Source organism: Pseudorca crassidens, chromosome 9 (genome assembly GCF_039906515.1).
Source record: "Pseudorca crassidens isolate mPseCra1 chromosome 9, mPseCra1.hap1, whole genome shotgun sequence".
Taxonomy (NCBI): Eukaryota; Metazoa; Chordata; class Mammalia; order Artiodactyla; family Delphinidae; genus Pseudorca; species Pseudorca crassidens.
In genome coordinates, this window is record NC_090304.1 from 6,689,954 (window position 1) to 6,717,807 (window position 27,854).

Consider the following 27,854-nt stretch of genomic DNA (forward strand, 5'->3'; position numbering starts at 1 on the left):
CCTATGATGAGCCAGGCGGTATCCTGGGTGCCAAGGATAGAGCAGGAAAAAAATATAAAGTTCCTGTTTTCTTGGAGCTTACATTCTGGTGGGGAGAGACAAGTAATTAAATGTCAAGGAGTGAGAAGTGCTAATAAGAAAAACAAAAGGGTGAGAGAAAAGGGAGGTGCTCTTCTAGAGAGGCTGAACAGGGTAGGCCTCTCTGAGGTGGCATTTAAGCCGAGACCAGAGTGAGGGAGCAAGTCATTTGGATCCAGGGGCAGGAGCAGGATGCGCAGGGGTGGGATGGCTCGTGCAAAGGCCCTGAGGCAGTATGTGCACCGTGTGTCTGAGGAATGCAGAGGAGGCCAGTGGGTGAGGGGTAGCGTGAGAGGAGATCAGATAAGCAGCCCCAGGCAGGTCAGATCAGGTAGGCCCTGGAGGTTGTGAGGAGGTCTTTGGATTATATTCCTAGTGGGGTGGGAAGCCATTGGACAGTTTGGATCAGTAATTTAACGCGATCTAATGAACATTTTAAAAGGCTTTCTCTGGCCATTGTGTGGAGAATAGGCTACGGGAAGAGTAGATGGAAGCAGAGGTAATTAGGAGGCTATTATGACATCCAGACAAGAGAGGAGAGCAGCAGTGAAAGAGGCCAGGAGCTGCAGGGCTCTGGGTCTGTCTTCAAGGGAAGGCCTATAGGATTTGCCGGGGGGGACTGGATGCTGGGTGTAAGAGAGAGGAGTCGAGGCTGATTTTAAAGATTCCGGCCTCAGCAACTACAGAGTCGAGAAGTCTGAACACAGGGAGTGTCTCCCACCCTGGGGCTGGATGAGGGGAGAGGGGAGGCCAGAGGTCGGGAAGATGAGGAGGACACAAGGGAGGCCCAGAAAGAGCAGCCAGAGAAGAGGCGGGGAGAGGTGGGGGCCGGGGGTGGGGCGGGGAGAGCAGAGCGCCGTCTACAGGCAGAGCGAGGAGTGATCACGTGCATCAGATGCTCCTGGTCAGTCCGACAAGAAAACTGAGCCTTGGACCTGGCAACCCACGTCATCAGTGACCTTGGCAAAGGAACTCCTAACTCCTGATGGGGAAGTGAGGAACAAGCCCGAGGAGTGGGAGGACCGGAGACAGGGAACCCGAACAGCCCCTGTTGCCGAAATATCGGCTTCCCTGTGCACCAAGGCCGAACAGAAGTACGGAGACAGGGATTTTGGAGGAAGAGAAAGATGGCTTTATTTTCTGCCAGGCAGAAGGGAAGACACAGCAGGCTAGTGCCTCAAGAATTGTGCCCTCCCTCCTTGGGAATCAGGGAAGATTTTATATGTGGGGCTTGCAGTCCGGGGTATAAGATAAGGATCAAAGTAGTGAAGGTCTTGCATTCTTCTTTTCCTTTGCATTATTTCAAAGCAGTCATAGATGGCATCAGGCCGCCTGGTAACTGGGGTCTGGCAGTCTGGTAACTGCGTCCGTTTGCCTCTGGTTTATCAGCCAGTGATCCTGTTTCTGAAATGCAGAAACGATAGGGGGTGATTTGTTACCAGGGGCGTACAGAATGTGAGTGCCGGGGTGGTAATAAGGTTAGGGAGTGAGAGGCACGGGATGTAAGTCACATAAGAGTTAGGGGTGATAGGTGCCGAATGTAAATTACGTAGTGTCAGGGAGTGAGGTTAGCTTTATAAAGTACAAATCTAGTTAACTACCAATTACTGACAGTTAAAGTAAACCAAGGAGTGATTAACTCTTTCAGGCCAGGTTTTGTTTCTTCTCTAGCCTGTTTGCTGTTCCCTTTGTTTTCCCTGCTCTCAGAAGAAAGAAAACTCTCACTTCTATTTACATTGCAACACCCCCTTTTGAAGACTTTCGCTGTAAGGGGAGCAGAGACGTGGTGTGGCAGCCAGAGGGGATTTAGAACCAGGGAGCTACTACCGCGCGTCTGCACGTGGACGTGAACCACCTGGTGGAGTGGGGGAACGGATGATGCAGGAGAGGGCGCGCAGCAGGAGGAAGCCCTGGAGAAGGTGGGAGGGACCCTGGGCCAGGGCAGGGGCAGGGGAGGGTGCTGGTCTCCACGGGCAGGAGGCCGAGGCTGGAGTCAAGTCGGCAGGGAGTTCACGCCGCCTCCTCACGCTCGTCTCTCCGTCGTCTGCTTCCCCTCTCGGTTCTGAGCTGGGACCTGAGTCCACCTGTCCCACGACCGTCCCGCTCGGGCCCCCCACCAGCGCCCAGGTCCCCAGGCCCCTGCCCTGCCGGAGCCTCCGTGGGCGCCTTGGCTCTGTACCCCATCTAGCCCACCTCAGCCTCGCTCTCTCCTGGCATTTCCTCTCACTGGCCGGCTTGTACCCCTCATCTGGGAAGTAACACGTGCAGACTGCGTTTCTGGGACAACTTCCGGTACCTGACTAGACTCTGACCCTTGGAAGACGGGCACTGGTTCCATTTTCCAGGCCCAGAGAGCCTGGGTAGCCGCACTGCTGGGTCCCAGAGCCTCCCGCTGTTAGGTGACCTGGCCACAGGACTTGGGGAGCCAGGGACAGCCTGCCCCACCTGGCCGTCCGCTCCTCTGGGACTGTGTCCTGCAGGCGGTGGCGGGGGCGGCGGAGGGACACGCAAGCTCCCACTTCTGGGCACTGGCGTGCAGGCCTCTGTCCCAGGAGCGCGTGAAGAGCCAGGCTTCCAGGAAGCAGGAGCTCTGACCGTCACCTCTCAGGTTAAGGGCGGACAGGAAGGCGAGCCTGATGATGGACCCCAGCTCACTCCCTCCACCTGGGCCTCAGACTTCACCAACTTTCTGAAACCGTGGCAGGACATCAGCCTAGCAGCGGGAGAGAAGCCGAGTTCTAATCTCCAGTCGGAAGAGTGGAAGCTGCCGACGATGTGTCATTGCCTTGGGAGGTGGGATCTGGGGACGGCAGGTGCCAGAGAAAAATGGGGTTTCGGAGTGGGAATGGTGTGACGTCTGTTCCTGACCTCGGCTTGCCTCATACTGGGCAACACACCTTCACGCCTCTGTTTCTATCACCAAGCAAATAGGAAGCTGCTTCTTTCCAGCCAGTTCCCAGTTGATTTTTTTTCCTTTTTGGCTGCACCGCGCAGCTTGCGGGATCCCAGTTCCCTGACCAGGGATCGAACCCGGGGCCCCCGCGTGGGAGTGCGGAGTCCTAACCACTGGACCTCCAGGGAAGTCCCCCCAGTTGATTTTGAGTGAAGTGGCCGCGGCGTGAAGTGGGGACGAGGCTGGACAGATCTTGTGTCACAATGAGAGGCGCAGAAGCCTAAGGCTTGCTCGTTGGTAAGAAATCACCAGTTTATTGAATGAAAAATCCAACATCCTCTTAGTCCCTCCCACCCCGCCCCTCCCTCCGGCTGAGTGAGCAGCACAGCCCCAGGGACGCTCTGGACAGCAGGGCTGAGCCGGGGGAAGGGCTGGAGGAGTTTAGGGGAGGTATGGAGAATGAGAAAAACGCTTTTCAAAATGAAGTTCTGTGCAAAAACTTCTAGAAGGGGTGAGAGGGCCACGGCAAAGCTCCGGAGGCGCTGACGGGCTGGGAAGGCTGCAGCTGGAGCTCCACCCACGCGCTCCGCGTCTCCCCGAGAAGGCCAAGGCCGATGGTGCGGGCTGAGAGGCTCAGGCCCCCCGAGGCCGTGGAGAGAGGGAGGCTTGGCTAGGAGGACGGGGCCTGTCCAGGCCAGGGCTCCAGGTGAGGAGGGGAAGACAGACCGGCGAAAGGAAACGGATGGACACGGGGAGCAGGGAGCCGCAGGGACCGGGGCCACAGACGACACGTTGGATGGGGCTGCCTCCCATCTCTCCGGGTGCAGAGTTGCAGGCAGAGGCGGAGGTGTGCTGGGGGTGTGGGGGAGGAGGCTGGGGAGGAGAGCCATCAACAGGGGGAGACCCAAGGACAGGGACCAGCGCCTAGGTGAGTCACACGGAACCACCGAGAGACTGGCTGGGCGGACAACCAAAGAACCACTCAGGGACACGCGAGGCACCGACAGGGGACCTGGGCGCGGTGAACCCTTGCACGGGCGAGACCATGGAGCCCTCTCCACCCCAGAAACCCACGCGTGGCCTCAGAAATGCTGTCCTGGGATGAGTGGGCGGGAGGGCTCGTGCCCCGTCAGCCCACAGCAGTGGGAAGTGGCCTTGGCTCTGGGCCCCACTAGAGGGGGGCCGGCTGAGTGGCATCTGGCAGCTGAGCTTTAGAAAACGAGATCCTGGGGGAGATGGGGGAGGCTGGAGCCCCTGCTGTGGGCCAGGACCCTGGGTTTCCTGTTTCCGGGAAGGGAACTGGTGCCAAGTGGAGAAAGAGGTTGGAAGTCAGGCGAAGGAAGGCCCGGAGGACTCAGTTCCAGGGACCAGGGTTGGCCGCCAAAAGGCAAAATCAACATGCCTTGGGCCTGAAACGGAGGGAGAGGAGGAAAAGGAGAGAGGGAGGGCGGGGGCTGCCCACGGATGGGACCCAGCATGGCGGGGGGTGGGGGTGGGGAGCAGCGTCCCCGGTGGCAGTGGCCTTCAGGACCGGGCCAGGGAGATGCAGGCCCCGGGGCCAGGAAAGGGGACGCTGGGCCTGGGCCTGCTGGCCTCCCCCTGCCTGCAGGCGGTGAGGCTGGTGGCAGTGCCAGGAGGGAGAGTAGCCAGGAGACGGTGCCCTCAGGTGGCCTTGCTGCCACTGAACAGTCCCACTGGAAAGTGCTTGACGTGGGTGGGCCACTGGGCTGCCAGCTGGAAGAACTTGATGTCACTCCACTCGACTCCATCGATAGACACTGGGGGTGACAGGGGAGGCGAGGGGGTGACCGGGGCTGCTAAGGCCGTCTTCCCAGGGTCGCTGGGGAGGGCCGCGGCCCCCCTGCCCCCTCCCCCCTCCCCCGCCCACACCTCTCAGCATCGTCTGCTGCTGTGCCCCCTCCCCCCCCCCCCTGCCCACACCTCTCAGCATCGTCTGCTGCTGCTTGGCAGAGCAGATGAGGCGGCTGATGCCTTCGATGACCTGGCTCTTAGAATCCACCTCCTTTTCTCGAGGCTTCTTGCTCAGGAAGATGGTGGGAACTGGAAAGCAAGCAGGAACCGCCTTGTCACAGCCCCTGAAAAGCGGCCACCACTCTCCCACGTCCACTGCCCTCTCCCCCCAAGGGAAGGGAGGTGAACGGCAGAGAGCCGACTCCTCCTCCCCTGCTCCCTGGCTCCGGGCTACGTATCAGGGTCTGCAAGCTCCTGCTCTCCCTGGGCCTCGATATATTCACTGAGTAACGAGGACCCAGGGCCAGATGGTCTCTGAGTCCCTTCCAGCTCGAACGTTCCAGCAGCCTGTGGGGCAGGGGCTCTGCTGCCCTGTCGGGTGCCTCCCTCCCACCAGCTCATGCGCCTGCGTGGGGAGGCAGGTCTCTGGGTGCCCGGACGGCTCCGGGCTGTGGGTCTGGCACGGCCCTGGCCGCCCTCCAGGGGAGCTCTTCCAGAGAGGTGTGAATGGAAAGGCCCAGCTGCTTTGGATGCGCCCAGAGGAGGAAGGCGGGGCCCGGCAGTGAAGGAAGCCCCTTCCTGACGGCTGGGGGGCTGCGAGCGCCCCAGAGTCACCCTGCCGGCTTCTGCAGGCACAGAGCCAGCTGTGTGGCTTCCCGACGGGGACCGACAGCAGCGAGTGACGTCCCCACGGTGGCCTGGCCGTGGCGGTTCTTGCCTCACTTTCCCAGTGCATGGGACCCGCTCCCCCGCCACTGCTGGCGCTGAAGCCACCCTCTCCTCTGGGCTGGGCTCCGTTCCCCTGGATTCTTAACAACAGCCATGCCCTTTGCTCAGAAGGCTTGGGTGGCCTCCAGGGTTGGGTGCAAGTGCTCCGCTCCGTGGGGCTGTGGCAGGGGGACATGTCCTCCCCTGTCACACCGTCCATCCCGGAGGGCGGTGGCCAGAAAGCCTCCCTTCTTTGCGGCAGCACAAACTGCCGCAGCCCCTCAGGTGCCGATGCTCTGCAGGCAGGGACCAGTGACCCCTGGGGAGCGAGGTCTCCTCTGTGACAGAAGGAACGGCCTCGTCCCACAAGGTGAGGCGGGACCCCCGCGGGACCCCAGGCTGGATCACATGATACGTGTGCTGCCTTTGTCCTTGTCCACAGTCTCCCAGAAGCACGTCCTGTCCCAGCCCCCGAGACAGACGGGAAGGCTTGGTGGCCCTGATGGCCTGTGGCCTCACATGTCACTTACCTTTCTTGTTCTTCTCTTTGGTGACCACGGTCATTGCCATGGTGCCGGAAAGCTGGGCCTCCCCACCGTGGGGCAGGCGGGAAACCTGCACCGAGCGGAAGACGCTCTTGAGGGTGTTCTTGGAGCTGGCGTCCCTCTTGTCACCTTCCCTCCTCCGCTCCCCAGGGTGGCCCAGCCAGTAGTCCACCTGGAGGCCAATCACGTCCCCATACGGGCTGCTGGGGCTCCTGGAGAAGGGGCGACGCCGGAGAGTGGGCTCAGTTCCTGACCACAGGGCAGACGGGGTGGAGAGGGCCCCGCCAGGCTCTGGGAGGGGCCGGGGGAGGCGCCCGCTAAGTGGCTCCGGGTTCCCTCCAGCCTCACAGCACTGGCTGGTGTGGGAGTGGAGAATCAGGCTGATCTGAGGACACAGCCACGAGAGGGTGAAGACCCGAGTCCGCACGAGGGAACCGAATAAAAAGTCACACGGGAACGAGGGAACGAAGGGAGAAAGTGTGTGCATGCACACGTGTGCACACATACACAAGGACACACACACACATGCACACCCCTCACGAGCAGAGCCGGGGCAGGACCCCGCCAAGCGTGGGGGAGATTAAGTGGGGCAGAGGAGGGAGCACCGCGGCGGCTCTGGAGCGGCCCCGGGGCAGCTGGCGGAGGCCGGCCTGTGGCTTCCTCCCGTCTCTGGCGCTTCTAGCTCAGGGATAATTTTAGCTCCAAGGGGAAAAAGAGCTGATGTTTTCTTGAAAGGAGGCGCCAGACACAATAGGCTACAAAAGTCATCTGACGTCTTTCTTTCTGCCTGGATTTAGTGGTTCCATTAAAAACCCAGCTTAAACTGGATGGGAAAGGAGGTCGGGGTAAGGCTGGCCCCCAGGCCCCCAGGAAGCCTGGACCGTGAGGTCACAATGTGACCTGTGGTGGGATTTCCTCCTTTTCATGCACTTCGGCAAGTCAGCGGCAGACCCTCGATGGGAAGCGAAGGGGGAAGACAGGGCAAGGGAGGGTGAGGGCTGGGGTCTGGGCTCCGCCCTGAGAACACTTCGTATTCTGTCACTGGGGGTTCTGGAAAAGCCACTGGCCGGGGCCTACCCTCTCTGCTCCATGGGGACCATCACCAGAAGACCAGGAAGGTGAGGGTAGAAGAAAGGGAACGGGGAGGAAGAAGGAGCAGGGGCTCCTTTCAGCCCTTTCCCACCTCGAGGTCTGTTCCCTGAGCTCCGCTGTGGGACTGCCCTCCCGCCCACCCCCGCTCTGCTCAGCTCCCGGAGGCCTCCCTGCCTGCCCGGTCTAGACTTTGGATATTTGACATCCTAAAGAAATTCCCGTCCCCCTCATAGCCACCCCTCCCTGACTGTTCACAGCACTCTCTCTGTGGCTTTGGTGCTGCTGGGGCCCAGGAGCCTGGGCTCTGGAACAGGGTCCTGCCCGTGTCATTGGCCGCGGCAGCCTTTCAGTGATGGACGGACTGAGTGCCTGGAAGGAGCCGCACCCCCACGGGCCGGGCACTAACGCGCGCTCTCACTTCCGCCTCACAGCAAGACCGACGTGGCTGTTTCACCTTTACTTTCAAGGAGTTGAAACGAGGCTTCGTAACTCGCCCCAGTGACAAAGATTCTTTGCTTGACCAAACTTTAGTCAGGCTCCTGCACCTCCTCCCGGGCCCACCTGTGCACTTCCTTGGAAAATCCAGTTCTTGCAAGAAGCCCCCGGCCCGCATTTCTGGTCACCCTGGATCTCTGATCAGGCTCCGCACCCTCCACCTTCCCTCAGGAGTGTCGCCAGCAAGGCTCCTGTCAGGTCCGTTTAGCCGGAATCACACCCCTCCTCACTCCCGACGTTCCTCCTGGTGATTTTCCATCCGCTGCCCCCACGCTGCTCCTGGACTGTAAACCCAGCTGCTCAAGGGTTTGGAGTCAAGTGCCATCCCTCTCTCACTGCAAAATCCCATCGAGGTGGTCCCGACACCTATGGCGACTGTTCCCAACGTGGAGAAAGTCTCTCTTGCTTTAACAGGTGTCACTGAGTGATCTGTTCTTTAACACAAGCTAACACGGTGGACGTAACACAAACCGTGACTCAAATCCGGGTGTGTGTGACGCCCACGCCCACACTCCCTCTACCACACTGGGCAGTCCTACAGCGAGACACATGCACAGCACTTTACAGGCTGCCAAGGGCCTCTCTGCCCTTTGTCTCACTCGACCTTATACCTGTGAGGCAGACAGTACAGACGGGAGCCTGCATTTGCAGAGCTGTGTGATGACCTGCTTGGCCAGCGACCTAGCTCCACTGCTCTCGTTCCCTCCCCCCGCCACCTTCCAAGCTCAGTGTCACCGTCCTACACGCTGTGGCAGCAGGGAAATCAGTCGGGCTGCTGCCCCGATGGAAGGACGTGGCAGGAAAGACAGGAACCGGCGACAGGCTTACCCCACGACGGCCAGGGCGCTGCTCATGGACGGGGAAGAAGGAGGGGTGGCCATGGCGTCTCGGCTCAGGCCTGAGCTGGAGGGCGGCGACGTGGAGGGCACAGTAAGGCTGACCACGGGTGAGTCATCACCATCGCCTGCCAGCGGGACAGACAGACACAGTTGGGCAGGGGAAGCCGTCCCGACCCTCTGGTGCCAGGGAGTCGAGGTGCCCCCGTCTCGGCTGCAGCCTGCTCCCCACTCCGCCCCGGCCACTGCCTCGCTCCGAGGCTCGAGCTCTGCCTTGGCCTGGGACCCCCTGAGTCTTCGCCTTCTGGCCTGTTTGAATAGGAAGGAGACGGCAAGGCACCACCCTCACCCTGTAGAGGCCAAGGGGCCCCAGGCTCACCTGTAGTGGAAGGAGAGTCTTCGACCAGACCCACCTTCACCACCTGGGAGGGAGAAGAGACGCCGCATTAGATCCTCCTACCAGAGCTGGACGCGCTCTGATCAGCTGGAACCAGCGGCCGCCACCGCACACTGTTGGATCGTAGGCTTTAAGACTCTGCCGATCCCGAGCAGACCGGATAGTTAAAGAGATGTGAAAAAGCCCAGCTGCAAACAATGAGTCAGGGGCACAGGAGACCTGCAGCTCTTCTCTGGGGATGCAGGCAAGGCCACCTGGAGGGTGGGAAGCACTTTTGTGTCCTGATTTCATTTCTTCTAAGACCACTTGGGCAGGAGGCTGTCGTCTCATGTCAGAGAGAGGGGAGGACCGGGAGAAAGCCTCGGCAGACAGGAGCGGGGTGCGGCGGGGGCTTGGGGGGGCGCGTGTGCTGTGCCAGGCCCAGCGAACAGCTGGAACACGCTGACGTGCTGGGAGCAGGCCCCTCCTTTCCAGACTTCCTGGAATCTGGAGGAACACCAATGAGGAGGGGGTCCCCAGTACCGCCGCTCCCTCCCCGCAAGGCAGTGGTGTCCATTTCAGCTCCCCAGAGAATTTTAGATTCCTCTGAGAGAATTCTGGGAAGGACAGAAGGGGGCCCTCCCGTGGCCAGCAAAGGGCACAACTAGAGACAGACCATGAAGGTCAGGGCTGGGGCCTGAGGTGACAGGTGAATCCCAGCGCCCTGCAGAGGCACAGCAGGGCGGGGAGGTCATGGAAGCTGGGCCCCGGGGACGGTGGGGAGCAGGGGTCACACACGGATCAGAGCACAATGCTGCCCTTCACTGAAATTTGTTCCCGATCCTCTACACATCCTGATTTTAATTCCCAGAAAGTAACACATCGATACCCTGAACTTCTGGACACGACTCCTCTCCCCTCGCTCCTCTGGCATTGCACGAGGCTGCCAGCTCCTTTGTTTGTTTGAATTTTTAATTTTTTCTATCCCTCTGTCTTGCTGCGAGGCTGGAGTAGGCAGTGACCCCAGCTCCATGAAGACCCCACAGCTCCACAAAGACGTGGGTCAGACTGCCAGCCTCGGCTACGGGCCACGGCCCCGGGCCTCCGGCGGGGCTGTGGGAGCAGCCCCAGTGGCTAATGGGGACTGACTGGACCAGGCAGACAGGAGGCTTTACGGAGGATCTCCCCAGGATCAGGCCTCTCCCAAGATCTCTCGAGACGCCCAGGGTCTGGGACGAACAGAGAACAGGGACAGCGGGAGCTGGGCCCCTCACCCGCACATGCCCCATCTCCCCTAGAAGCTGGGAGGATCCTCAGGGAGACTGTAGGAAAAGATACCAGCTGGTCTGGAAGAGAAACTCAATCGTCTTGCACATGGAAATGAGAGTTCCCAGCCACGCGTCTGTGTCGTGCTTTGGCCCTGGGAGGGCGTCGGCTCTGTCCCCTCTGCGCTCCCTCTCTCGGTCTGTCTCTGCCTTGTGGCCTAGGCCTTTGTGCAGCAAAGGCCGGTACCACCTGACACCAAAGACACCCAAGAGGTTTTCCTTTTACGTTCAAGATCCGCTCGTGTAGAGACTCTGCCTTGACTAAGCAGGAGGAGGAAAGAGCCTCTTCCGCTTGGTGTCCACACGACTCTGAAGGCTACTGACTCCTCGGACTTCTACGAATATCATCTATCGTTATCCGCGAGGCAGCTTTCTGTTCCCTGGAGCCTGTAGAACCAATGCCCTGGACATCACTCCCTAGGCCACGGCGCCAAGTTCAGCGCCTGGTGTAATAAACGTGAGATAGCCGTGGTGAGCTGGGGATGGCCCCTGATCGGGGAAGGACACTGCAAGGGACAGCTCGGTGCCTGTCCCAGCCTGGGGCTCCCTCACCTCGGCACTGCTGACGCTCGGGGCTGGATCACTCTCTGTCGGGGGCCTGTCCTGTGCCCTGCAAGATGGTTAGCACGTCCCTGGGCTCCACCCATGAGATGCCGGTACCACCCCCATCCCCAGCTGTGACAGCCAAACTTGTCTCCAGACCAGACACTGCCAGATGTCCCCTGGGGGCAAAATCGCCTCCGGATGGGAACTGCTGTCTAGATGAGTCTGTGTGTGTGTGTGTGTGTGCGCGCGTGCATGCGCACGTGTGCACGCGCAGGACAGGAAGGCCAGGAGAATGGGTGGGTGGGGTACGTAGAACAGGGGAGTTGTACTCACGCCAATGAAGGGGATAAACTTCTGATACGAGTCTTCATCAGGGCTGTTGGGAGAGACAGGAAAGCTTTACAGTTGGGGGGTGAGACTTCATGGAGAGATGGGGACACAAGCTTTCCATGTTTTACTGTGGCTTTAAGGGAGTCCAGACACTACACAGCATCTTCCCATGGCGCCTCCGGATGGCGCGAGGAGCCACCAAATGGAGGCAAAAGCTCCGATTCTGCACACTCTACCACTGCTCCCGGGTCTGTACTGAGGGGCGCCCACACGGGTGGGGAGGCCCAGGCAAGGAAGGGAACGCCTTGGGGGGAGGCAGCAAAAAACACTCTCATATCCTCTTGAGTTCTTACCAAGGGAAATGGGGTGGGGAGAAGGAAAGTATGAAAAAGCAAAGGAGACCTAAGATTTATCTAGCCCACCCAACCTGTTTTTAAGAAACCCCTCGGTCAACTTACAACTTGTGCCTGCAGGTCAGCATGGCTTCCGCCACGGGCAGCTGGTGCGTCACGCCCGCGCCGCTGACGTACTGCATCACCCGCCCAACCACGTCCAGGTGCTCTGCAGAGAAGTCAAGAGACAAACGCCGACATTTCAGCAAGTGAGCCCGAAAACCCTCTCCGAGAGCCCCCTTCCTGCGTCCCACCAGAAGACCCCAGGAGTTGAGGCAGAGAAAGGGCTCTGAAGACCCACTGGCTTGAATCTAACGAATCCTGGAGCAAAGAGCCTCCCATCCGATCTGCGTGCTGTCCTCCCCAGCCTGCCCCTCCCGGGCTTGGCTCGCCCCTGCCTCCGTCTCTACTTGCAGCAACCTTGGAACCACTGCAGCAGCCTGCCCTCCCCATCCAACGTCTGCCCGGCACTCCCTGCAAGGCCTGTGGGAGCACTGACCACCTCCCGGCCCCGCAGAGCCCAAGCTCGCGCGCCCATCCCTGCCACCTCTCCTCTGTCTTTCAGGCGCGTTATTCATATTCCCTGCCACCCTCACAGCCCTCGTTTCCAGCTGTGCAGAGCAAATGGCAGAGACTAAACACATCCAGAGTGGAAGGGCTGCGCTTAATGGGCCTCCTTTTAATAAGTACTGAAAAAAACGAACACGCCACAGGGAGGAGAAGCGGCACGCCCCTCGCCCCTGGCTCTCCAGAAATCAGGCCACATTCTGTCTTGGTCCCTTACGAGGGGCCGTTACCTGACACCGGGGGCTCTGAGCGGTTGAACAGATCTCTCCAGCCGGAATCAAGGAAGATACTGCTATACCTACTGTCGACGGAGCCCAGGTACTTGGCCACCGGGTGAGAACCTGGTAGGTGGAAACCAGACAAGGAGAGCTGGTGAGGGGGTGAATGATGGCCCAGCCTTCGGTCTCCCTGCCCAGGAGGGCAGGGACCCAGCGCCACCACCCCGCTTCAGGAGTGGGCCCTGCTGAGCCTTTACCGAGGGGAATGATGAGAAAGCGCATGTAGCCCAGCCAGTCGGAGGTCTTGCTGGCCAGCGACTTGACGAAGAAGCGGAGGATGGAGCTCAGGTAGCTCTGGCCACCCACCGCTGCCACCTTCACCGGCCTCGGCATGGAGGAGTTGCAGTTGCAGCTGGGAAGCAAGGGGAGAGGCACAGCCAGGTCAGGTGGGCCTGCGTCCTGCTCAGAGGAAGGCCCCAAGCTCAGACTGCACTTGATCTCAACAGCCCACGGGGAAAAGCAAACCAATAAACAAAATAATACAGGGAGAGGCAATAAACCACAGTGCTTTTGCAAACAGAGAGAAACCCAGGATCAGAGAGGACAGGGAATTGTCTAGAAGGAAGGCAGAACTGGCGGAGGCTCACGGGGAGACAACTCAGCAGCACCCTGGGGTTGGCGGTGGGCATGAGCCCAGACACCCGGGAACGCCCACAGCTCCTTCCCACGGAGGGAAGACCCCGACTCTGGGTAGTCGGAGGGACGGGAGTAAAAGGTCTTGTAAAACCCTGGGCTCTCTCTGCCCGGCCTTCTTCGTCATGGGCTTAAGAAGAGGACGAGGCAACTCAAGGTGTGGCAGGGGACCAGGCGGGGAGGCAGGCGGGCAGGAAGGTGACATTTTTACCCCAACCCTCTGGGGCCAGCAGGGGCATCAGAACACCACGGTCTGACGCTGCCCAACCAGGTACCAATTACGAATTCTTGGTCTGATAAGGCCAGGAGGTCCTCTCACTGCTTAGAAATCAGGGTGGGAGGATGAGGTCAGAGGGAACCCCAAAGGGCAGGAGAAGAGCCGAGCCCTTACTAGCGCTGGATACGGGTGAGCAGGGCGGACAGCACGGCCTGGACCTCCACCGTGGAGCACGTGCACACGACGGGCTTCCGCTGGTCCTGGAGCAGCTCTGCCACGTACTGCGTGGGGTGGGGGAGGGAAAGGAGCAGGGACACAGGTGAGGCCACGCAGCAGGGGCACTGCCTCCCCACAGGCCAAGAGGGCAGCGAGGCCCAGACCGAGCTGCAGGGCCCCATCCTCTGTCGTTCAGATCACAGCCGGGCAAAGGTCAGGCTTCCGGCAGCCAGCGAGGAGAAGGCGGGGCCGGACCCCATGTAGATGGGCTCATACGGAAACGTGGGAAGACCTAGGGCACATTAGATTCTAACGCGGCCTCTGTCGCCCACACGCTAGGTGGTCCCGGGATCTAACCGGGTGGACGACGGGAGCGGGAGGGACAGGGGCCGCTGTTGCCCTGCCCCTACCGAGCGGACTTTGTGGAAACCAGGGCGCCTCTGGCATCTCACAGCACTTGGTGCTCCTCGAGGCACCTCCCTTCCGGTATGCTGCCTGAGACGCAGGGCCAGGAAGGCGGGCATGACAGGTGATACTACCGTGTTTTTAAAGCTGAGGAAACCGAGGTACGGAAAATCGGTGATTTAAGCCCCACAGGTGGGAAGACGACGGGACTGGGACTAGAGTCCAGAACTGTGGGCTAAGTTCGGGGCAGGGGGGCCTGAGAAAGGGGGGTGATTTCCTATTTCCCCACACCTTGCCTTTCAAATCTGTCTCTCGCTCCCCAGAATCTCCTCCACAGCCCTGCGACCTTCGACACTTTACCTGGCCCTGCCAATCAGCGGTGCTCACAAGGATGACGTTTTCTGGGAGGGCTGCATCCGACACCAGGATCTGATTCAGTTGGTCATATACCACCTTTCTTGGAATCTACAAGGACAAAAGCGTCTGTTGGGCAGTCCCCAGGGAGCTTGAGGGGAAGGCTGAGAATTCCTGGGGCAGGGGTGTTCAGAGAACAGCTACCAGGGACTTGTGCGGGAGACCCGGTATCCCACCGGCCAGAGCATAAGGGGAAGGAAGGAGGGGGATCAGGAACAAGCAAAGCGAGGCCTCAGAACACAGGCTGGTGCGCCAGCGGCACAGCTGGCCGTCCTGCCAGAGCAGGAAGGGCCCTGAAGGGTAATGAAGCAGGGCAGCAGGAGAGGAGGAGGAAGACGACAGCAAGCAGGCGCTCACAGGATGGAAAACGAGGGCAACGCCGGGGAGAGAACTAATGAGAGCAGCAAGGAGGCTGTGTGGGGAGCTCCCCCGGCACAGCGAACAAAGGTATTTCAGGAACAGTGATTAACAAGAAGGACAATACCTCGCCCCAGGCACCAGGCTATTCTAGTCCCGGGTTCATTTTCAGGGTTCATTTTCAGCTATAAGAGTGTCAGCTCAGAAAGCCACATGGACACAAACTTCCCTTCCAATGATAGGTAGCAGGGAAACGAACAGGCCTGCTGTTGACCTCAGGAGAGCAGGAGGTCTGTCGGGGGAGAATCCTTCCCCCGGAGACTGACCTTCAGAGGGAACAGGACTCCCGAGGGCCAGTTCCTTCTGTGCCTGCCCCAGCCACTCTTAGGTCTTTCAATCAAAACTTTTTTTTTTTTTTTTTTTGGTGGTACGCGGGCCTCTCACCGCTGCGGCCTCTCCCGCTGCGGAGCACAGGCTCCAGACGCGCAGGCTCAGCGGCCATAGCTCACGGGCCCAGCCGCTCCGCGGCATGTGGGATCTTCCCGGACCGGGGCACGAACCCGTGTCACCTGCATCGGCAGGCGGACTCTCAACCACTGCGCCACCAAGGAAGCCCTCAATCAAAACATTTTAATACTGTTGACGTGCCAGCTTGAAACCACTCTAATTGGCCCACAGCAGCACTAAGGGTATCAGAGCTCAGAGCAGACGTCCCGTGAGAGCCGATGGCTGCTGTCTCTAGAACCACTGTCCCCGCACAGTCTCCACTAAGGTCTGATGGAGGCAGAACGAGCCAGAGTCTCCTGCTCCGTCCCCGGCTCCCCAGCAATTCCTCAGCAGTAGCAAATAACAAGCATGCTAGACTTCCCCCTTTAGGTCTGCCTTCAAGACTTTATTCAGAGCCGTTCAAAGTACTCCCCGCCCCTCTCCACCCAACCGCCCAAGGAGACAACGGAACAGAGACCAAGGTCCAGGGGCGCCCGACAGGCCGGGGTACCTGCGTGCTGTGGCCCAGGTCTGGGGACCGCTCGCTGTCGGAGCTGTTGGTTCTCTCGCTCAGGGGCTTGGAGAGCTGCCGCTCCTTCAGGGGAGTGCCCCTCTTCTGCCGGGGGGTGTGAACCCCGTCCATTTTGCTGCCACAGACGTGGAAGGAGGCGGTTAAACAGCCCCCTGGCCCAGAGCCATGGCCTGCCCCCGCTTCCTGAGGCCCCTCCTGCTGGGCTTCCCTCGCTCTACCCGACGCTTTAGGAGCTTCTTCCAACCCTGAGTACCTGGGAGAGGCAGAGCCCTGGAGGTCCGTTTTACTGGACTTCATCGGAGTTTTGACTTTCTCTGGCACAACCAGACTTGCGCTCACGTCTCCAAACATGTCCTGGTCAGTGATTTCCTGCCACGGAGGAAAGGAAGCAGTGAGGGTTACTTCCCCTTGGTGACCACGGGAGCCTCGTGGTTCCTGCCAGGGCCCATGACCGTCACGAGAAAGTCAGTCCCTTGCTCTCTTTTCCAGGAAGCACAGCGTTCTACAACCCCTTCCCCACCCGACGAGGACACCGTGGCCGTTTAATTTAGCTGAGTGCACCCGCTGTGCCAGGCACCAGCTCCTGCTAGTCAGTCTGTACCCTACATTTATGAACTGACAGCCCACAAGCCTGGGCTGATGATCTAGCTTCTCTAGGTGGGAAGGAGAGTGTTTCACTCAGGAAGTGACATGACTGGAACTTCATTTAAAAAATAAAAATTTATTTATTTTTGGCTGCGTTGGGTCTTCGCTGCTGCGCGCGGGCTTTCTCTAGTTGCAGCGAGCGGGGGCTACTCTTCATTGCGGTGCGCGGGCTTCTCATTGTGGTGGCTTCTCTTGTTGCGGAGCACGGGCTCTAGGCGCACGGGCTTCAGTAGTTGTGGCTTGCGGGCTCTAGAGCGCAGGCGCAGTAGTTGTGGCACACGGGGCTTAGTTGCTCCGCGGCGTGTGGGATCTTCCCGGACCGGGGCTCGAACCTGTGTCCCTTGCATTGGCAGGAGGATTCTCAACCACTGCGCCACCAGGGAAGCCCCTGGAACTTCATTTTGAAACGACCGCTGTGCAGTATGGGCCAAAGTGGAAGATGGGTTACTCAGATTATGGGTGAACTACAGTAATGTTGAATCCAACCTAAGGGTTTGTCAGACACCAGACCCTTAATGCAGCATTATTTACTATAGGAAAAACAGCCTGAAACAATTCCTCCTCGGACCCCATTCAGCTAGCAGCTCCCACCGTAAGGCGGATGTGCAGCACACCCCCAGATGGTATTCGGTCAAGTTCTCTGTTCCCTCCCATGTGCTGGGCCCGGCCTCCAGCCCCACCGGCTGAACTGTGGCAGAACCTGCGGGCCCAGCTCAGATGCCCTACCCCCAGGTGAATGGCTCTGTCCTTCCCGGGCCCCACAGAGCCTCTGCGCCAGGTGTGCCCCGGCTGGCTCTCCTCCCGGAGGTGGATCCATGGTGTTCTCATTTTTGCACCTTCAGTGCTCAACACGTGTATGTGTGTGGAATTTCAACCTGTGTGTAATTAAATTGGGCAGCCCAGCCGATCCACCCCACGCGCCCCTGAGCAGCTCCAGCATCTCTTAGCGGAAGGAGCTGACTAGTAATCACTTGGAGACTTAATGCTGTGGGCTGTCTGGCCATTGTAAAAGCAACCTGGAGGAAGGGATGGTTTTTCGGGGGAAGATACTGGTCATCGTATCTGAGAAGTAAACCAGGGTGACAGATAGTGAGAAATTATCTAAATTAGCACTTGATCAGATCTAACTAAAGGGCAGAATGGGGACACTTCTAGTTTGCTAGTTTGGGGAACAGCGTTATATTCCACGGGTAAGGATGCTGGGAGGAAGGGCACGCAGGACATTCACAAGTCCACAGAGTTCAGCCAAAGTTTCAGGGTGGTCGTCAGGATCTTTCTGCCTTTGTTTCTAAAGGTACCAAAGACGATTTTAAACAGTTGAAACAGGAGCCCAAACCATACGTACCAGAGTGTCTGTTTCAGTCAAGCTGTCATCTTGATTTTTAATCCAAGCAGATTTGACTTTTTCTAAAGCAGCCAATTCCATCTGCAAAAATTATAATGATTAGTCATCATCAATCCAAATAACCACCACTCTAACCTGTTTTCTAGGTCCCTTGGAAGCTTAAAATACTTTCACTTAATCTGAAGACCTCATAAAATCTTTGGGACTTTCACCTTACTAGGAGCATATTTTAGTGAAAAGTGAGGTTCGGAAAGGTCAGTTATTTTGCGATCATTAAATTAATAACAGCGAGATGCGGAACCCAGAAATTCTGACTCTCACAAGATGTCACCAGGAAAGAGAAGCTCAATGTTCAGATGGCATGGCTGTGGGATCTGTCAGTCTTAACCCTGGATTCGGTAAACACCCTTGCCCAGGAGGGGCACACAGGGCCTCTTCTGCTGTCAGAGTTGCTCAGAAGAAAGGGGAATCTCAGAGTTCACGTCTTTGATTTCGAGACTAAAGACATCCATGGTAGCCAAATGCTTTTTGCGTGGTAGAAACATCTGGAAGACCCTCAAACAGAATATACTAAGCCATTTAGGTGTGAAATAATTCTCCCTTTGTCCCCAACTTCTATTGGCATTTCTCATAAATATTAAAAAAGGACTTTGCAAATACAGATACATAACCAGATTTTTCACACTTGCTAATGCTGCTTCTGGCTGTGCAGACACCAATGTCAAAATCATAAGCAGTTGTGGGTTGTGGATCTTAGCTATGGGGAAGGTCCTGGCCTCAGTGGGTCTCTGGTTCTTGTGGGGAACCAGGGAATCAGAAAGGATCAAGGATATCCCACCTCCTCCCAATGACCCAAAGCCTTTTCTCTGAGTACATAACAGAGTACAGAGAAATGGCCTAATAAGCTCAAGGGGCCACTCAGCAAACCAATGAACAAGGACCACAAAAGTAGGCCCACACCATACGCTAAGCCAGGGTTTCTCCGCGTGGGCACCGCCGACATCTGGGGCGGGTCTTTCTTTGCTCAGGATTTGAGCTGCATCCCTGCCTCCACCCACTAGATGCCAGGAACAGCCCCTTATCCCCTATCACCCCCGCTGTGAGAACCCAAAATGTCTCTAGTCCTCGCCAAATGTCCCTTGGGAGGCAAAATCACCCTTGGTTGAGGACCACTGCTCTGAGCCGTCTGCAAAACTAACCTAACACACTTTATCCAGACCCTGTGACCCCTGAGGGGGAGACGGTTTGCTCAGAGCCGCGCACAGCAGGTTGCCTCCAGATTGCACCGCTAGCTCATTTACACACTGTCTGTATGAATAACCGATGATAACAGAGTCCACGCTCCCAGAGAACTCTTCATCAGACTTAAGACTGAAGATGGTTTCACTCAATTTGGGACCTCAGCATGACAAGTGAATTAAACACGTTTCAAAGAGAAGGAATCGGGGCGATAACACCATCCTGCTGGAAGGCTCTCAGGCAGCAGCCCTGTGGTCAGCCCTCCGACAGCAGAGCAGTGTTTCATGGCACAGCGCTGTGCTGAGATGTGCCGAGCGCTCTAAGGTGGACTCGGGGTGGGGCACCTGCGGGCTGTGCACTGACTCTTCTGCACGTTTCAGTCAGCCCCACCGGGAGCAAACTCCCGATTCTCCCAGTTCTTCTTCCTGCTTCTATAAATATTTTAGGCTTTTCTCACCCCAGCAGCGCAGTAGCTGTGTTGCCTAACTGAGTGGCTCTGAGGCAGATGTGGCGGTGCAAGGCGCTGTGCCTGGGGGCGACGCTGGCTGCTGCTGCAGGGGGTGCATGTGCTTGTGTGTGTGTGCGTGCGCACGCCCGTGTGCGCGCACGTGGAGGGGGCAGAGTGCGGTGGCACTTTAGGCTCTCAATTTTACGAAGTACTGGTCTCTAGCACCACTAGTTACAGTGCTGTGGAATTAGCAACTTTTAGCAGCAGGCAGTCCTGGCAGAAAGTCTCCATCTCTTGGCCGCCCCAACTGAAGCGCTGTCGGGGCCCACTGTTATCAGCTCCAAGAACAAAATTATGTTGCTACTGTGTGCTCAAGTCTTGGGAAAACTCAACAGCTGTAATAATCTGTATCAGCAGAAATTCCTTTTGGTTCTAGGGATAAAACTGAATCCTCTGAAATTTGGGGAACAAAAAGGAAGGTTAAGAAAAATAAATGAATAACAAGGCTGGGAAATCAGGGAAGAGAGGACAAGAGCTGGGCAGCATGTGCACGCCCGCCTATGGGTGCACCATCCCCGTATGTTTTCCCTAATACGTTTAGAAGTTCTCTGTGTAAGAGCACAGCCTCGCTCTGTAGTTTCCAAAGTGTCTTTCATGCTAAAGGATTCCAAAGTTCCACACCCACATCAAGACATATGGGGCTCTTCAAAATAGAAATATCACAGAGAACCAGCTAAGTCTGAAATCTGGCCCAGGGAACCAGAATTTGAAGAACTCACTAAAAAGACATCTAGATTCTATCAATCTCAGGAGTCCAGAACTGGCACGGCTCTCAGGGTCTGTAATAACAATGGCAAAGCAGCTTCCATTTACTGATGCTCCCCATGCCGTAAATCAATCCAACCATCAGTCAAGCGCCACGCTGGAGGCTTTCGCTGCATTTTTGCACTGGATCTGCACACTGCCCTGTGAGCCATGTCCTTTTTACATGCAATTTGTAGATGAGGACACGAAGTCTGGGTAACTGCCCAGATCACACAGTGGAGTGATGGAGTCGAGATTCAAACCCAGAAGCCTGACTCCAGAGCATGTGCTCTCAAACCAGCCCTACCCTGCCCCAAAGAAATGTCTGGCCTGAACAGGGATCCTTAGGCCATCACACTGTAAAGACTGATACTCCATTGACTTTTGAGCTAACTGGGCTCCGGACCAACTCCTTTACTTCACAAATAAGGCACCCGAGGCCCAGAGCATCAAGGTGATGTTTCTCTTTAAATTTTGTAAGCCATGCAGCTGAGACTAAATGTAGAACCTACAAATTCTATCAACCCAGAAACAGCTTCATTAGTAGAGAGCAGTTTCTCTTACTGATTTAGTAACGACGATCCCTAAAATTTATTGAGCGGTCACCACATGTTAGGTGTCACGCTTAACATTTCTCGGGTATTAATCTCATTTAAAATTTGATTGCATTGTGTTACAGTAGGGCCCTTGTTCTGCATTCCTAGGACACCGTAAGACAGTCCTCCCCTGGCCAGGTCCCAGGTTTCTCTCTAGAAGAGTCATCCCTTATATTTATACTTGCTATGGAATCTGGCTCCAGGGGCCAATGATCTGTCCACGTGGACAGTGATGCTTCAGCAGGGCCATCCAGCAGCCCCCTGTGAGAACGAGCAGCCCCAAGCCACATCCTGAGCAGAACTAGTCAGGTAAGGCCTCCTCAGCCCCGGATCATATGAACCTGGGCTGGAAAGGCTGAGTGTGCCTGGTCTGCAAGTGGCGGGCCTGAGGTTTCTCGGTGGAGGGATTCTCGGTGGGGGCTGCCATTTCCCATCCCACATTTACTCGCTAAGGCCACGTGGTGCCGCTGTTCTAGGGCTGGATCACCCTGCTGCGCCTTCAGGAAGGAGAGGGATTACGTGGACGACAGCGCCACCTGGTGGCAGCAGGCAGTCCATGAGCTGACGGTCCGCAGACACCTGGGACCGGCGGCAGGCAGCCCTTCCATAGACAGCGCTTTTCAGGGGATGGAGAGCCTCACAGGCCTCAGGTCGTTTCCTCACAATTAATACCTATGCACAGGGTGAGTTTTATATTCCCTCTGTTAAAGCGGCAAGAGCAGAAGGACTTAAAGGATTCAGTTTTCTTGATCTACAGAGAAGACACTGGGCTTTCAAAGCAAACCGAAAACCACTAAAATCAGACACGTCATCCTGCCTTTGGTCATAAACAAGGGGGAGGGCAGCTTCCTAGGGCCCGAGGCGGGTACAGCATCAACCTGGGCCTCTGCCCCTGATCCACTGCTGGGGAGAGCCTTCCCAAATAGAGACAGAGCGTGGTCCTGGGGTGATGCGGGGCTCTGGGGTGCTGCAGTAGACAGCTCCTTTTCCCTCTGGCTCGCCAGGCAAAATGGAAACCAGCCCACCGAGTTCTAAATTCTTCGAGGGCACTGCTCACTTTCTGAATAAAGCCCATGTAATTTCTCCTGAACAGACCTTGGGGCCTTCCTGCCCCTTTGCATCCACCCTCTCCCCAGCCTGGATGCAGAATCGCCACCACTGGTCGGGCGCCACACTCCCAGCTACCGCATGACGGGCGTTAAGGGAGAGGTCTTGAGGCACTGCGTGTTCCGGGAGGGAAGGCGCCAGGTCATGGCGGGAACAGACCATAAAGAACACCCGCCTGGCCACAGCAATATCGTCAGAGCACTAAGAGCCCAGCAGGACTGAGATGACAACTGAGGCTGAAACAAGATGAGATGGCCCATAGGTCCCAAATGAGCCAGGAGCACAGGGCCCAGTGTTAAGCCCTGACTCTCCCCTGGTCCCACTCCCACACCCCACAGCCATTGGTCTTGCTCACAGGGCTGGTGGTGTCTTTGCCGAGGCTGCCCTTGCTGTTGAGGCTGCCAATCTCCGTCTGTGAGCTGGACTGCGACATCCCCTCAAAGAAGGGCCTGTGGCAAAGAAGCACAGCCAGGGTCAGTGGCCGCCAGGGCCCAGAGCAGCAGCTCACGGACAGCCGGGCAGGGCTGGTGTTCAAGAAAGAGCGACAACCCGGGCTTCGAGGATGCCGGCGAGGAAGGACACAGCAGAGGCTGGACCAGTAAGGACCTGGACCGAAGGACTTCAGGAGAGTCCTATCGGGGCTTTTGTCGGTTAGAGGCTAAAGCAGCGAGCTTTATCCAGACGGCAGGCGGTTCAGAAGGGGTGAGGAACCGAGATTCCCGGGTAATGGTTGGCGGGGGGTGAGGGAGGGGAGTCTAGGAGATTGCCATGGCCTAGAGAGACAGTGTGACAAGGGGGTGCAGGCCTCACTTGAGCTTGGGCTTTGGCGTGCTAAGGATGCTCTCTGTCTCCTCCATCTCGGGACCACTGTCGCTGGGATTGTACATCTCCAGACTGTCATACAGCTCGTCCAAGTCTTCTTCCACTTCTCGTATCTGTTCTCGGGATACGTGTTCCAGCCCAAAGCCCACCTGTGGGAGAAAACAAAACCTTGGAGTCTGGGGCTACCCCTATTAACAACATGGCAGACGGGAAACTCCTTCCTCCTGGGCAGGCCCCACTGGCTTCCCTACCCAGTCCCCTTAAGGGACGTGCCATAGTTTCACGCTCATCAGGGTGGTCTTGGTGTGCTGTGATTTGATCCTGAGGGCAGGGACGTGGTGAGGCCACCGGCCCCGCTCAGAGCCTCCCTAGTGCTCCCCACTAGTGCCCGGCATCAGGAAGAAGAGTGGGGTTCAGACGGTACTTCTCCCGAGGAACTGGCGCAGGGAAACCCAGACACCTGGGGCCCTGGCGGGCTCATGCTGGCCTCCTCTAGAGCCCGCAGGGGACAAATCTCCATCCCTGACAGTCCACTGAGAAGAGAGCCCACGAAAACTGGCTCTAGGCCTGCGAGCCCAGGGAAGGCACTGCTGCTCTTAGCGGCCAGTCCCTGACGCCATGGAGGAGGCCCCCACCTCACAGGCTGCTACGCACGATGTTCCCCTCGGGGCAGGAGGGAAAACTGAACGATAGCAACTGGATCTGTGCTGGACACCCCACACCCGGAAGCTGGGCAGAAGCATGTGCCCCTGCTTCGAATACCATGGAACCTTGGGTGCTACGTGTAAATCTTTCCTTCTCTTCTCAAGTAGCGGAAAGCCCTCCTTTAGCGACCCCCTCACGTGGGGCTCCTGGAATCTTGACTCCAGATTGTGCCCGAGGAATGAGGGTGAAACTCTGGGAATTCTACTCACCATCCAGCTCGGGAGTAAGGGGTCGTACCTCGTCTGAAACTTTAAACCGCTTCAGGAGGGCCACAAACTTCTGTTTGATGTTAGGTTGCTGTAGGGACAAAGCCACAGGAGTCCTCAGCCAGCAGCCCAGTCGGCAGAGTGACCGAGGGCCGGCTTTGGTGAAGAACCGGGGCCACGCCCCCAGCCCAGTAACTGCCCATGGTCACCTCCCGCTCATCCCTTTCTCTAAAACTTCAGAACGACGGTGAGAGCCACCTGTATACACACAGGCTCCTCAAACTCGAGGTTTCCAAAACAGAGCTCACCCTCTGCGCCGTGCATTCCCCCTCCTGGTCACCCAGGCACCGAGGAGTCCCCGAATCTGAACCCGGAGTCTCCCCTGACCCCCAGCCCAGGGGTGCTGCCTCCTACCCTCTTGTCCACCCGAAACCGCACCGCTTCCATCCGGCCTCCTTCCTCGTCCCTCTCTGGGGCCACCAACCGCCCTCAACTAGCTCCTCCCACCCCACTTCCAGTCTCATTCCCTCCAGAGTCCACTGCGACTGTTCCACATGCAGATCTCACCTCGTCACTCCCCAGATGCAAGGTCTTCACTGGCCCCAGAGCCTCAAGAACTTCGGTGTCACCCTGTGTCTGCTGAGGGCTGGCTCTGCCTGACCCTGGCCTCACCCACCACCCAACTCCTCACACCCCACTTAGGTGGGAACTAACTGCTTACGACTTGGCACCCCTCTGGGCCATTTACATAGTAACTTCTGCCTTGACTAAACATGTCCCCAGATCTACTTGGTGAAGTTCTATTTACTCTTAGAAAACCCATCTCCTGGCATCTTGCCCGCAAAGCTGTCCTGCTCAGAGCCGGTCACTTTCCCCTCAGGGCCATCGCTGCCCCTGACGCAGAGCTCGTCTGGCGCCTGCCCTACGGGGTTACGGTCACTTGTGTAGATGTGTCTGTGTCACTGGACACTGTGAGCTCCCTGACGGCATGGACCGGGCCTTCCTTATCTCTACGTGTCCAACCCCAGGCACGGCGACTAGCTTGTGGCCCTCAGCACCTCCTGACTGGATGACAGACTCACCGCCTGGGGATGGGGGAGACTAACTTGTGGGTGAGACTGAGCGGGGCCTTCAAGAAAGGGCGGGGCTCCCCAGGGTGGAAGGGCACCCACAGCAGAGGAGGAACGAGAGCCACAGCGACCGAGACGCAGAAGACGCTTCAGAGAACGCTGAGTCAATTAACACGTCTAGGACAAAGTGCTCTTGGTAGGGAGAGAAGGATTCGTGTGCACGGGAGGCAGGAGTGAAAGGACAATCATTCTGGAAATCTGATTGGAAAGTGCCTGCAGTTAACACAAAAAATAAAAACACCTTTCGGGGAGTGAGTGGGTGTCAAAGGAACACTGAGCTCTGGTCGTATAACCAGTGAAGCTACGGAGGCGACCACAGGAAGAGGCGATTTATATAGCTCCAGGGGGCACCTTTGGGAAGAAAACGGGGCCTCTTTGTGGTTACAGCACAGGAAAAAGAAAAACTTAGCAGAAGAAGCCACAACAGAGAGCGACCTCCAGCCTCTGCCATCATCAGAGCACAGGGTGGGCTGGAGGCCAGGATGGGCCCTACCCGGCCTAGGAGCGCCTATCGAGGATTAGAAGCCTGAGGACGATGAAACAGTTCAAACGCGCTCTAGTCATCATCCGGTGGGGGAACCAAGGCCTCAGCCTTGAGGATTTATTATACATTGAAGCCCAGGGATACCCAAGGATGCCTGGAGAGAGGACAGCGTGTTTCACGGTGGACCAGGCTCAGATACGACAGGTTCGGAAGGTCTGGCCTCCACTTATTTCACTCCTGAAGGTGACGGGAATCTCTGCTCTTGGGGTCCCTGGGCTGCTCTGCGCTAGAGAGAATCAGGATGCCTCTGGGGACAAATGAAACTGTGAACTTCTCTTCCAAAAAGCTCCTGGCACTTTTGACTCCCCCGAACTCTGGCACGGGAACCCGAGAAGAGGTCAAAGTTAACCTAGAAATTCGGGTATTAAACGTCTCAGTCCAGGACTCTAATTTCACCAAAAGTAGTGACTCCTGAGGAGATCGCGTGCAGGAGACACAATCTAAAGGCCTCTAGTCTCTAAGGTTCTGGGTCCGTTAAGGCAGGCACTGTGTCGAGCCCACAGTTCCAAGCGCTAGCCTACTATTTCTGGGTAAGTTCAACAAATGATTCCAAATGGAGATGCTCCTAGACAGGACTGGACTTATCTGTGCGGTGGACAGTACGAAACCTGAAGTAATCACCTGGAGAGGGGAGGGAGGGTGTCTGAGGGGTTCTGCTCCCCAAGGAAGCATCTGTTCCAAAGTCTACAACAAGGTTTCTCAACCTTTCTTCTATCCTAAGATAACCTGAAGAATATAACACGCTCCTATCAGGAACGCTGGTTCTCTGCAACAGTGATGCTTAATTAGCTGGTGGTGGAGGTGGAGGTACCAAGGGGTGTATCACAGCCTTGAGGGCATGGCCCTGTGCAGATGTTAAAAAGCCCCCAGGAAGTCTGAATACACCACTCCCATCCTACCCCCAGATTGCAAATCTCTGCTAAAACATTCCCCGGACCTTGGAGGCTCACCCTTGTGATGGCAGACGTTGAGGTTAGTTTCCTCCGGGTCTTCTTTACTTTCCGAAGATCCTCATCTTCATAGAACAGGTCCTAAGTGGGTAGGGGGATGGAATGAGGTTAGGAAACCCTAGGAAGGTCTGTAACTGCTTCTCGGCCGCTTTATTGAGGGGCTGTGGAAAGTTACCTGCCCGTGTAGTGGGTCATCACTGCCTTCCTGTTCTGATGAGAAACTCTCCTCCTCTTCCTCAGAATAATTGTCAATATCAGGAGAACGGTCTGGAAACAGACACCTTAATAAGATGACCTCGCAGGGCGAAGATCTGGTCTAAGAGGCTTTGGCTGGCTGGAATCATGCTCTCCTCAAGTGGAAACGCGGCCGGGGTGGAGGAGAGGGCCCCGACCCCCTTTCATTTCCAGGGAGCTCTAAGCTCCTCTTTCCTAGGAACGTGTTAGGCTTTCCTGGGATGGAGATCAGGTGACGGGGAGGGCCTCCCAACACCGCACATGTCCTACCAGACAGCTTGGATTTGATTCCTTCATGGTCAATGGGCTGGCTGGACAGGGAGTAGATCTTTATTTCTGCCACAGGCACGGAGACATCCTTCACGTTGCTGTGCAGGCCGAGTACCAGGGCGCCTTCGTTCGGGTGCTGCATCACCTATGAGCACGGGGTGGCCACGGACACACCTCACTACGGACAGTGCCGCAGAGCAGCCCGTTTTCACAAATCCCAACGGACAGGCGAGCCACAGGGAACAGTGTTCTGCTAACACATTTTCTTTTTCACTATCTTCCAGATTCAAGACTACCATTCTCCTATTGCCTGTCTCACTTTACCTTTTTTTTTTTTCCTTTTTGGCTGTGCCACGCGGCTTGTGAGATCTTAGTTCCCCCACCAGGGATTGAACCAGGGCCCACGCAGTGAAAGCACGGAGTCCCAACCACTGGACCGCCAGGGAAGTCCCCGGTCTCACTTTAAAACTACCTCCTGAAGTGTCAGCCACGGGTCAGGCCACGTGCTTAGAGATAAAAATCAAGGCCTGAGATTGAAAATGACTGCTAATCTCTGGGACTGCATTTTAGTTTAAGTCTTTCACAGAGAAACTAGCTCTCAAGGCTGTGCGAGGCTGGCCTGCAGACCGTGGCCACCTGTACCAGGCCACCTGTGCCAGGCAATAAGGGCTTGACACAGCTGGCAAAACGTGCCGTCCACATACTTCACTCCCCCCAGGCCCTCTTTCTGACACAAAACATGAAGAGGACAGAAAGATGGGCTGGGACTAGCTCACCTTTTACTATGGACACAAAATGTTTCTTACTTAATGTTCTAAAATACAGAAATAGGTTTTAAAATTGACTTGTGGCCCCTTTCCTCTTCCCCTTGGTCAGGGCTGAGAAGATTCACCAGGCATACAGGGAAGCTGCACAAACGAGCAAACATACTGAGAAGGGAATTAAAAACGTGAAAAGGAGAAAGGCTAGAGGAACCCCAAAGGTGCTGACTGGAACTGACTGGAATGTGAGCTCATGACCAGATAGATACCGAAGTGGAAACAGGTACGATGTGTATGTATATACACGTGCATATGCATGTGTACACATGTATTTCCTAGCTGCATCTGCTGAGAGG

At 57.0% G+C, this 27,854-nt stretch overlaps 1 protein-coding gene across 2 annotated transcripts in view; it reads right to left on the minus strand.

Annotated features, from left to right (window-relative positions):
* Positions 1-3,256: 3,256 nt before the first annotated feature.
* The window catches only part of PACS1 (phosphofurin acidic cluster sorting protein 1), a 140,021-nt gene continuing 115,423 nt past the window's right edge, over positions 3,257-27,854 (minus strand). The window contains exons 5-24 of one of the 2 annotated variants that reach the window (XM_067748270.1): positions 26,738-26,882; positions 26,409-26,500; positions 26,234-26,314; positions 23,641-23,700; positions 22,687-22,847; positions 22,232-22,325; positions 17,683-17,763; positions 15,946-16,061; positions 15,672-15,807; positions 14,264-14,368; positions 13,457-13,563; positions 12,630-12,784; positions 12,385-12,495; positions 11,654-11,756; positions 11,199-11,241; positions 8,998-9,040; positions 8,611-8,746; positions 6,181-6,407; positions 4,913-5,032; positions 3,257-4,749 (exon numbers count right to left, since the gene is read on the minus strand). In XM_067748270.1, the coding sequence (XP_067604371.1) occupies positions 4,634-4,749; positions 4,913-5,032; positions 6,181-6,407; positions 8,611-8,746; positions 8,998-9,040; positions 11,199-11,241; positions 11,654-11,756; positions 12,385-12,495; positions 12,630-12,784; positions 13,457-13,563; positions 14,264-14,368; positions 15,672-15,807; positions 15,946-16,061; positions 17,683-17,763; positions 22,232-22,325; positions 22,687-22,847; positions 23,641-23,700; positions 26,234-26,314; positions 26,409-26,500; positions 26,738-26,882 (2,232 nt within the window). In that variant the 3' untranslated portion in view covers positions 3,257-4,633. Of the gene's footprint in view, positions 4,750-4,912; positions 5,033-6,180; positions 6,408-8,610; positions 8,747-8,997; positions 10,510-11,198; positions 11,242-11,653; positions 11,757-12,384; positions 12,496-12,629; positions 12,785-13,456; positions 13,564-14,263; positions 14,369-15,671; positions 15,808-15,945; positions 16,062-17,682; positions 17,764-22,231; positions 22,326-22,686; positions 22,848-23,640; positions 23,701-26,233; positions 26,315-26,408; positions 26,501-26,737; positions 26,883-27,854 lie in introns of those variants that run through there. The other variant, XM_067748271.1, reaches the window with a different exon arrangement.